The sequence below is a fragment of the Vigna unguiculata genome, chromosome 1 (assembly GCF_037176805.1).
Source record: "Vigna unguiculata cultivar grain cowpea cultivar isolate G323 ecotype 2 chromosome 1, ASM3717680v1, whole genome shotgun sequence".
Lineage (NCBI taxonomy): Eukaryota > Viridiplantae > Streptophyta > Magnoliopsida > Fabales > Fabaceae > Vigna > Vigna unguiculata.
In genome coordinates, this window is record NC_140792.1 from 20,568,456 (window position 1) to 20,578,790 (window position 10,335).

Consider the following 10,335-nt stretch of genomic DNA (forward strand, 5'->3'; position numbering starts at 1 on the left):
GCATGACCTTGTAGTACAGGTTTGCTTCCTCCGTAATGAAGGCGGTTTTGATCGCATCACTCTCCGCCATTGGTATCTGGTTGTACCCGGAGTATGCGTCCAGGAAACTGAGTGTGCCGCTTCCAGCTGCCCCATCTACCAGGCGGTCTATGTTGGGTAAAGGGTACGCGTCTCTGGGGCATGCTTTGTTCAGGTTCGTGTAATCGACGCACATCCGCCATTTGCCATTCTGTTTCTTGACTAGAACGACGTTGGCTAACTAGGTTGTGTATCGTGCTTCTTCGACAAAGCCTGCTTTCATCAATTTCTCTGCTTCGCACTTGGCAGCTTGCCTTCTTTCTTCTCCTAGCTTTCTCTTCTTCTGGGAGATGGGTTTGGCTTCTTTGAACACGGAGAGTTTATGTGCAGCGATTCTCGGATCGACGCCAAGTAGGTCTGCGGCTGTCCAGGCGAAGAGATCCGCATTTTTCTTGAGGGTATTTTCTATTGCTTCCTCCCCCGCGCTTTCCATTGTGGTCCCTATCTGCAGGAAATGGTTTGGTTGTCCCAATGGTAGGGGCTTGGTTTCCCCTACTGGCTCGATTCTTGCTTCATTGTTAAGCCGGGGGTCGAGATCTTCTGCTTGGATGGCGATCGCGGTTTGTGTTTTCTCGACGTTGTTGGTGGTGAGGGGGGGGGGGGTATGGGAGCTTCAAACTGGCCATATAACATTCTCTGGCTGCTTTTTGATCGCCGTGGACGGTTATGATGTCTCCAGAGGCTGAGGGGAACTTTAGGGCGAGGTGCGGCGTAGAGACCACGGCTCCCAATAAGTTGAGGGAGGGTCGTCCTAGTAGCATGTTGTATGAAGTGTGGGCATCCACTATGAGGTATCGAACTTGGATCGTTCTAGTTTGTCTCCCTTCTCCGAAGGTGGTGTGAAGGTCCACATACCCTCGGGTTGGCACCCTTTCGCCAGAGAATCCGTATATGGGTTCGTCGTATGGGATCAGTTCTTCTGCGGGGATCTGGAGCTGTTGGAAAGTTTTCCAATATATGATATCTACTGAGCTTCCTTGGTCGATTAGCACCTTTTTCACGGCGAAGTTTTCAAGTTCTATGGTTATGACCACAGGGTCATCTTGGTTGGGGTCGACTCCTTGGAAGTCCGAGTCGCTGAAAGTGATTGGTGGCATTCTTCTTCTGGGTCCCTTGCAGATGGCGTGGACAGACCGGACTGCCCTCAGATGCTTTTTCCTGGAAGAAGAGGAACATCCGCCCCTAGCAAAACCTCCTGATATGGTGTTTATCGTCCCTCTCAAGGGGGGTCTTTCTTCTGGGTGCCTTTCCCCTCGAGGTGGTTCCTCCCTCCTTCGTTCAGAGTTTGTGCCTCTCCTAGGTTCTTGTCTGGATTCTCTGGGTTCGTTTCTCGCATCCTCCCTTCGTGGAATGTTCCTTTGTGGGCATCTCTTTGGTTGGGTCCTGGGATTTCCTTCAGTTATGTTTCTGACATAGTGCCGTAAGTGTCCGGCCCGTACAAGTTCTTCTATCTTATCCCGAAGCGTCTCACACTCCTCAGTGGTGTGTCCGTTGTTGCAGTGGTAGTGGCAGTATTTGCTTAGGTCGGCGTTTGGCGGGTTTTGGAATCTCTTAGGTGGAGCGATGAGTTCAGCTTGCAATACTTCGTCAAGGATACAGGATTTGGGGGCATTAAGGGGGGCGTAGTTGGAGAATCTGGCTTGTTTTCTGTCTCGAGGGCGGTTTTGGTCCCGACCTCCAGGCTCTCTACCGCCCCTTTTAACCTCCGGGTGGGTTGGGGTGTTCCGGATTGATGAGTGCGTATTTTTGCCCTAATTCAGTGTTTAATTTTGGGTATTTAATTGAATTTGTGTGTTTAAAGATTGATTTAATTGGGATTTCCTATAATTGGGTTTATTGAGCATGAGATACAAAAACATGTTAAAAATAGCTTTTTAGTTGCATAAATTTTCTTTGGATATTTTGAGGTGTGTTAGTGCAGCTGCAGCTAAGTTGAGCTCATTGAGGTGTGGAAATAAATTGATTGAAGCTTCATGACACCTTAAAGATAAATCCAAGAATAGGAAATCACAAAAATCCAAGCCAAGCATTCCATGAAGACGGCAAGAGAAGCTTGAAAAAGTGAAGATGTTTGGTTAAGCCAAGAAGAGAGCAACAAAAAATTGGACCTTGCGATTTTCTTTATCTTTATGATAGAAGATAATTTGGGAAAAATATATCTTAGATATTTTATTTGATATTTTTAAATAATTATCTTATTTAATTATATCATAAAATATTAAAAGATAATAACTGCCAAATCTTTTTAAATATGACAAGATCTTCTTGAATCTTTTTAGTTCCACAACAAACAAATATATCTTGAAGATATTGGATTATTTAGAAGATAATTTAAGGAGATTGCAAAGGGTTAATTTGGAAAATTAATACAAATATTAATTGGTGATAATTTATCATATATCTTTAAGTAATTAATTTATTTAATTATATTAGATATTGATATTATCAACCAACTATATTTGTCAAATACTCTAAATCTCTCCAAATATTTTTAAATATTTATATTTATCTTTATTTTAAAAGATATTTGAGAGATTTTAGCAACAGAAAAGCCCAGTCCAATTCCTATATAAAGAGACCAAGGGAGAAGTAAAAAAAATGATCGGGACTTCGGAGTTTTGGAACCCTTAGGGGTGCCTAATTTCGTTTCCTTTCTCTCTCTTTTCTTCTCTCTATTCTTCTTTTTATTTTGTATTCCATGGATTGCTAAACTTCTTAGGTTGATTCCATTGTAATTTCATTATGGATTTTGAGGTTAGAATGAATTAATTTCTTTGTTCTTTTTATTATTGTTGAGGTTTTAATTCATCTATGTCTTTTATCTTTGAATCACGTAACAAGTAATGATTTTAAATCTATATGCATGTTGATCATATGAGTTCAAGGGTTTTTAAATTTAATTGAGACTTTATTTTGATTTTATTTAGAAACTTTCATGTGATTAAATGAGTTTTTACCAATAATTGAGACTTTACTTTGGTTAAAGGTATTTACTCTAATGAAAATTAATCGAGACTTTACTTTGATTAATTAAGCTTTTTATTTGGTGAGGAGATAAAAGAATAGACATGATTAGGCATAGTAAAATTTGATTGAGACTGTACTTTGATTGAATTTACTATGGATAATCTAAAAGTTCTCACTTTTAATTGAGACTGTACTTTGGTTAAAAGTGAGAACGCCAACAAATTAATTGAGACTTTACATTGATTAATTTGCAAATCTACAACAATAATTAATTGAGCAATAATCTTTAGATAACCGATGATGAATCTATTTTGAAAAAGCAATGGAATCAATCTATTTTCTTTACTATTGTTTTTATTTCTTTTTATCTTTTAAATTTTATTTCTATCTTTGTTTATCTGAATCCCCTATATTTTTTATTTTATTTGACTAACCGCTTTGTATAGTTTTATAAGAACTAATTTGTTAAAAATCAATTCCGTGTTCATTGGGAGACGACTTTGGGTTACTTTACCCTTACTATTTTGTTGACTACTTTCTTAACAATACTGAAGTTGTTATAGATAAGTAGTATTAATTTGAACGCGTCAACGACAGCGTTATCAAATTTGGCGCCGTTGCCGGGGAACACGGTTAGAATTTTTATCATTTTAGTTCTTATTTTTATTCTTTTGATTTTATTTTTTATTCTTATTTTTGTTTTATTTTTATTTTTATTTTTTTGTTTATCACTAACATTTTCTTTTGTCAATTTTTATTCTAACATTTTTTTTTTATTTTCTTTAGTTATTTTATTTTATTTTATTTAGTTATTTTTGTTAAGCATAATTTTTGTTTGAGGAATTTTGTTGGGAAATTTGTGAAACTAGTTGGGAAAAACTTTGGCTAAGGAAAGACAAGGTACTTAAGTTGTCCATTGAGACGCACCTCTCTTTCCTGGAAGTCTACTCAACAAGCTTTCAACGTATTTCTTTTCAGAAAACCTCTTTCAGAAATGCAAAATAGTTTTTCATATGAAAATAATCAACAGTGTGATTTTCAAGTGAATTATGATTACTATCCACAGCAACCACGTGATTATCAACAACAAATTGTCATACCTACTTCTGCACCTGATATAAGTGGGTTAACTTTACGACAATTTAATGATCTATATCCTAGATCATCTTTTTTGGGATATGAGCAACAACCATATTCTGAGTGTCCACCTCAGCAACCATATATTCCAAATAGTTTTCAGCAACAATATGTACCACCACAGCAATTTGAAGCAACGAATGGACCATCCTACAAAGAAGTTATGATACTAATGGGTGAAGTTATAGAGAAATTAGAGTCCATGGATGAAAGGTTGCGAGTTGATCAACGATGCAGAGATATTGAGCAAGAGTGGTATGAAAATAAGCATATATTGTCTGATATGTTGAGGGATGCAAGTAAGAACAACTTCATAGAATTACTTGTAACTGTTAATACCACCCCTCAACCCCATCAGAGATTTCCTGAAAATCCAGATTTTAATACACTTCGTCATGAAATCAAAGATGTGCTTCTGAAGTTGGCCATCAGAGCTGAACAAATGTCTGAATATTTGAGTCAGCTAATGAATGATGCAGTGAGAAAGGTCACTTTGGAAGATATGATGAAAATGATGACTGAAATGATGAAGATGAATCAGACAGATCAGAAAGAGATGATGAATGCCGCCACACAAAGCTTGCAGAGTCAGTCTGAAAAATCAATAGCGGAATCACATCACATTGATATATCTACTGATGGATATAATGATTGTCATAGTAATATGTCTACTGATGAACATATTAAGGATGTTGCTGAAGTTGATGAAGAAATTGAAGGTTCTCACACAAACATATCTACTGATGGATATGTTGATGATGCTCAATGTGAATATAAAGTTGTACCCATCGATGAGGATATGAGTACAAATGATCATTTTCAAGAGCAAAGTTGTGAGAACAATACAATGGAGGAACCAAGTGCAGTTGAAGAGCCAACAATATTCGAAGATGCAGCTGAAGCATCTACTATTGCAACTGACTTGGTTAATGATGAAGCAGCAAATTCAACTACTTCAAGTGCAGATTTTTGCTCACAAGGTGAGATTATGAGGATTACTGATGATCCTGTTAACAATCTGAATGCACTTGATGATGCTCAAGTTGAGTTGAAGCCACACAATCCACACATCAAGTTTGTTGAAGTGAATGATGCAAATAAGTTTTCAGTGGTTATCTTTGTTGACATGGCTGCAGAAAAAGAAGAAAGGTTGCTGCAACAAGAAAACAGGTTAGATTTAAATTCTTTTGAAAGCATTGTTGATAAAAAATTTAAATTGCATGCATATTTGTTTTTTGTTTTTGATTTTAATAAAAAATATAAAAAAATTTCAAAAATATGTGTTTTTGTTTTCTTTAATAAAATTGTACAAGCTGACTTGTACTTTATAAAGTTAAAGAAAATAAATTTTGACATATGGCCAGATTGAGCCAAAAGTCACAAGATTTTTCATTTCCTCCCCAAAATAAGTCCATGAAGGACATTTTTTTGAAATAAGTGTGGGGGAAACAAACTGTAGGTAGAATTTTTCTTTTTTTTTTTTGTTTTTCAATTTTTTGTTTTTGTTTTCATTTAAAAAGAAAAAAAATTGTGATTTCTTTTTCAGAAAATTGTGAAAGTATTAACTTTTTACTAAGTGAAACTTTTAAACAATATGTCTCATAAGAAATCCACAAAAATATTTCCCTGCTTTCAATAAAACATATTGACATTGGATTTTGGGATTTGATTCAGTAATTGGGATGATCATAATTCTGGAAAAATAAAAGTCATGTTGATATGAATGGATTGTTTCTATGATTTGCTAATTGAGTTGATTTGAGAATTTCTTGATTAAATCTTTTGTGAAAGAATTTGACCTTGTGAGTCTTGAGCCTTAATGTAAAGGATGAACTACCATATGTCATTCCTATTTTTTTCTTGAGTGACTTGCTCATGTTTGTTTATACTCAAATGTTTAGCTTGACTCTTTTGTTTTGCATCTTAGGTGAATATGCATGATTTGATATGATTGAGGCATTTCTTGTTTTTAGCTACTTGGCCAAATAAGCCCACCTTGATATTAATCCATTGGTAGCCCCTTTGAGCTTTTAAACCTCTTTTTCTTGTTTTAAGCCTATTGCATAACCTTGAAAAGAAAAAGATCGTATTCTACTTTAGGAAGAAAGAAGGAGCTAATGGATTGTGTTCAGGAATGGTTGAGGAATAAAGTGTGTGGGTGAGTACCTCACCCACAAATTAATAAAAATGGCAAAAGGAAAAATTGTTGATGAAAAAGTGTTGAAATAATTGCTTTCTAAAAAGAAAAAGAGAGAGCAACAAGCAATAAACGAAAAAGACTTGTTTTTGAAATTATGCTCCATTATTCTTCCTACATTACTATTTCAAAAACCCAAGAGTCTTAAAATTTTTCCTACCTTTGCCTTGGCCCTGTTATAACCTGTGAAAAGTCCTCATGATCTTTGAAAGCATGTTTTCTGAAAGTTTGTGAATATGAGAGTCTTGTTAAGTATTAGGAGTGTTTACATGCATGGGTATTTTGAGTGAAAACACAAGCCAAAACACTTGAGAGAATTTTGGTGAGAAAATACACATTTAACTTGAGTACTTTCTTTCATAATTGATTGTTATGTGAATTCAAAAGATTAAGTCATGTGTGAAAAATAGAACCTTTCCGTTTGTATATACATGATAATTTGATCTCTAGAAGATTGATTTGTCTCAAGTAAGATTCATTCCTTTGATCCAGTGTTGATGTGAAATAAAATACCTCAGAACAAGTTTTGAAATTACTCAATTTTGCCCAGGAGTGCAAAAGGATAAGTGTGTGGGTATGATGAGTGCGTATTTTTGCCCTAATTCAGTGTTTAATTCTGGGTATTTAATTGAATTTGTGTGTTTAAAGATTGATTTAATTGGGATTTCCTATAATTGGGTTTATTGAGCATGAGATACAAAAACATGTTAAAAATAGCTTTTTAGTTACATAAATTTTCTTTGGATATTTTGAGGTGTGTTAGTGCAGCTGCAGCTAAGTTGAGCTCATTGAGGTGTGGAAATAAATTGATTGAAGCTTCATGACACCTTAAAGATAAATCCAAGAATAGGAAATCACAAAAATCCAAGCCAAGCATTCCATGAAGACGGCAAGAGAAGCTTGAAAAAGTGAAGAAGTTTGGTTAAGCCAAGAAGAGAGCAACAAAAAATTGGACCTTGCGATTTTCTTTATCTTTATGATAGAAGATAATTTGGGAAAAATATATGTTAGATATTTTATTTGATATTTTTAAATAATTATCTTATTTAATTATATCATAAAATATTAAAAGATAATAACTGCCAAATCTTTTTAAATATGACAAGATCTTCTTGAATCTTTTTAGTTCCACAACAAACAAATATATCTTGAAGATATTGGATTATTTAGAAGATAATTTAAGGAGATTGCAAAGGGTTAATTTGGAAAATTAATACAAATATTAATTGGTGATAATTTATCATATATCTTTAAGTAATTAATTTATTTAATTATATTAGATATTGATATTATCAACCAACTATATTTGTCAAATACTCTAAATCTCTCCAAATATTTTTAAATATTTATATTTATCTTTATTTTAAAAGATATTTGAGAGATTTTAGCAACAGAAAAGCCCAGTCCAATTCCTATATAAAGAGACCAAGGGAGAAGTAAAAAAAATGCTCGGGACTTCGGAGTTTTGGAACCCTTAGGGGTGCCTAATTTTGTTTCCTTTCTCTCTCTTTTCTTCTCTCTATTCTTCTTTTTATTTTGTATTCCATGGATTGCTAAACTTCTTAGGTTGATTCCATTGTAATTTCATTATGGATTTTGAGGTTAGAATGAATTAATTTCTTTGTTCTTTTTATTATTGTTGAGGTTTTAATTCATCTATGTCTTTTATCTTTGAATCACGTAACAAGTAATGATTTTAAATCTATATGCATGTTGATCATATGAGTTCAAGGGTTTTTAAATTTAATTGAGACTTTATTTTGATTTTATTTAGAAACTTTCATGTGATTAAATGAGTTTTTACCAATAATTGAGACTTTACTTTGGTTAAAGGTATTTACTCTAATGAAAATTAATCGAGACTTTACTTTGATTAATTAAGCTTTTTATTTGGTGAGGAGATAAAAGAATAGACATGATTAGGCATAGTAAAATTTGATTGAGATTGTACTTTGATTGAATTTACTATGGATAATCTAAAAGTTCTCACTTTTAATTGAGACTGTACTTTGGTTAAAAGTGAGAACGCCAACAAATTAATTGAGACTTTACATTGATTAATTTGCAAATCTACAACAATAATTAATTGAGCAATAATCTTTAGATAACCGATGATGAATCTATTTTGAAAAAGCAATGGAATCAATCTATTTTCTTTACTATTGTTTTTATTTCTTTTTATCTTTTAAATTTTATTTCTATCTTTGTTTATCTGAATCCCCTATATTTTTTATTTTATTTGACTAACCGCTTTGTATAGTTTTATAAGAACTAATTTGTTAAAAATCAATTCCGTGTTCGTTGGGAGACGACTTTGGGTTACTTTACCCTTACTATTTTGTTGACTACTTTCTTAACAATACTGAAGTTGTTATAGATAAGTAGTATTAATTTGAACGCGTCAACGACAGCGTTATCACGGACCCTGTCTTGGTAATGTCGCATCTCCTCGACTCTGATGAACATTGACGCTCTTTTTCGAAGTTCTTGCATTCCTAGAGGCAGGCGCATGGCCAGTTCGTCAGCAAATGGTCCTGGTTTTAGTGCCATCACCATATATTGTAATATCAGGTTCGGGGTGAGGTCCTTGATCTTCATGGCGATTACGCCGAACCTGTCAATGAAGGTGCGAAGGGACTCTCCTTCTTCTTGTCTTAGGTTCAGGAGTGACAGGGATGTGAGGTCGTGTCGACGGCTGGTGTCGAACTGGGTGGTGAAAGAGGTGGTAAGGGTGCTGAAGGAATCTATGGTGTAGGGCTGTAGACTCATGAACCACTCCAATGCCGATCCTCTGAGCGCAACAGAGAAGGACTTGCACATCACGGCGTCGTCAGTCGAGTAAAGGGCGACTTGGTTGGTGTAAATGGATATGAATTCATCCAGGTCAATGGTACCGTCGTAGGTCACAGTTGGAGCCTTCCACTTTTGAGGGAGTGGTGTTTCTACGATCCCGTCGACGAACGGGTGCCTACGGTTTCTTCTAGAAGCGAAAGGGTTGTAGTTACCCCCGGTAGTGTGACCCGTGGGTTTGTATTCGCTTTCCTCTTCTGTGACAGGTGGGAGGTCTGCCCTGCAGGGGGCGATCTCAGGCTCTTCCATGGCCTTCCCTGCTTCAATCCTCCTCTTGAGTCGGGCATTCTCTTGCCTAAGTGCTTCCATTTCGTCTGCATTCCTTTTCTTGTACTCTGCGAACTCTTGCTGCATTCTAGCTTGAGCCTTTAGGATGCGAGATATGTCGGATGAGGGACCGGCGTCTCCCACTTCCACTACAGGGGGTCTGGTGGGTACTTCGGCTGGTCTACTACTCCTGGATACCATGGTCTTGGGGCGAGGAGGGTTGACTTTGCGAAATACTCTTCGGCCCCACGGTGGGCGCCAATTGTTCTTATGGGACCGAGTTGTACTTCACAAGTCTCGAGTACTATCTTGGTGCTGAGAGGTCGAGTGCGTCTTCTGGCTTCAGGGGGTTGTGGTCACAGCGCAGGTGTGCCTGCAAAAGACACTCCGATGCCAAAGTCAGTGCTGAGTGATGTCTGTGGTTGCAGAGAATATTTAATGCGTAATCAATGCATAGGGTAGTGTGCTATTTATACCTTTTTTATTTGTGGGTCCTACCTGGGATGGGCTTTTGGCCCAATATTTCCTCTTTTGTTATCCTTGGATCCAGTGCTGATGGGGAAATTACCAAGGGGTCCCTCAGGGGTAGGCGGTACCCGATATTCGGTCGTGAGAATGTCTACGGATGATAGGTTTCGTCTTATTGTCCGCGATGGTTGTATCATGGGTCTGGATTGTTCTGAGTAGGAATACCTGTGGTGCGGAATAGGCGGCCTGGGGAGTTTGCTGCCGAGAAGACCTTTTGGGGATGCTTTTGGAAAAGGATACGGCTTCGGAGGTTCGCTGGTGGCTGCTTGGGGGAGGGGGGACATTTTCTAGAACAAGGTGCGTGATCCGTA

General features: G+C 36.5%; 1 protein-coding gene across 1 annotated transcript; it reads right to left on the bottom strand.

The window, feature by feature from the left end:
* Window positions 1–596: 596 nt before the first annotated feature.
* LOC146888748 (uncharacterized) lies at window positions 597–9,697 on the bottom strand. The gene is made up of 2 exons (XM_085666125.1): window positions 8,804–9,697; window positions 597–1,829 (listed from the first exon to the last, which is right to left on the bottom strand). The coding sequence occupies exons 1-2, from the start codon at window positions 9,695–9,697 to the stop codon at window positions 597–599; spliced, it is 2,127 nt and encodes a 708-aa protein (XP_085522251.1).
* Between the last annotated feature and the right edge of the window lie 638 nt (window positions 9,698–10,335).

Coding starts and splice junctions, on each gene's coding strand:
- LOC146888748 (XM_085666125.1), bottom strand. CDS start 9,697: ATGGTATCCAGGAGTAGTAGACCAGCCGAAGTACCCACCAGACCCCCT. Junction 1,830..8,803: donor TGCGACATTACCAAGACAGG/GTCCGTGATAAC, acceptor ACACTGAATTAG/GGCAAAAATACGCACTCATC.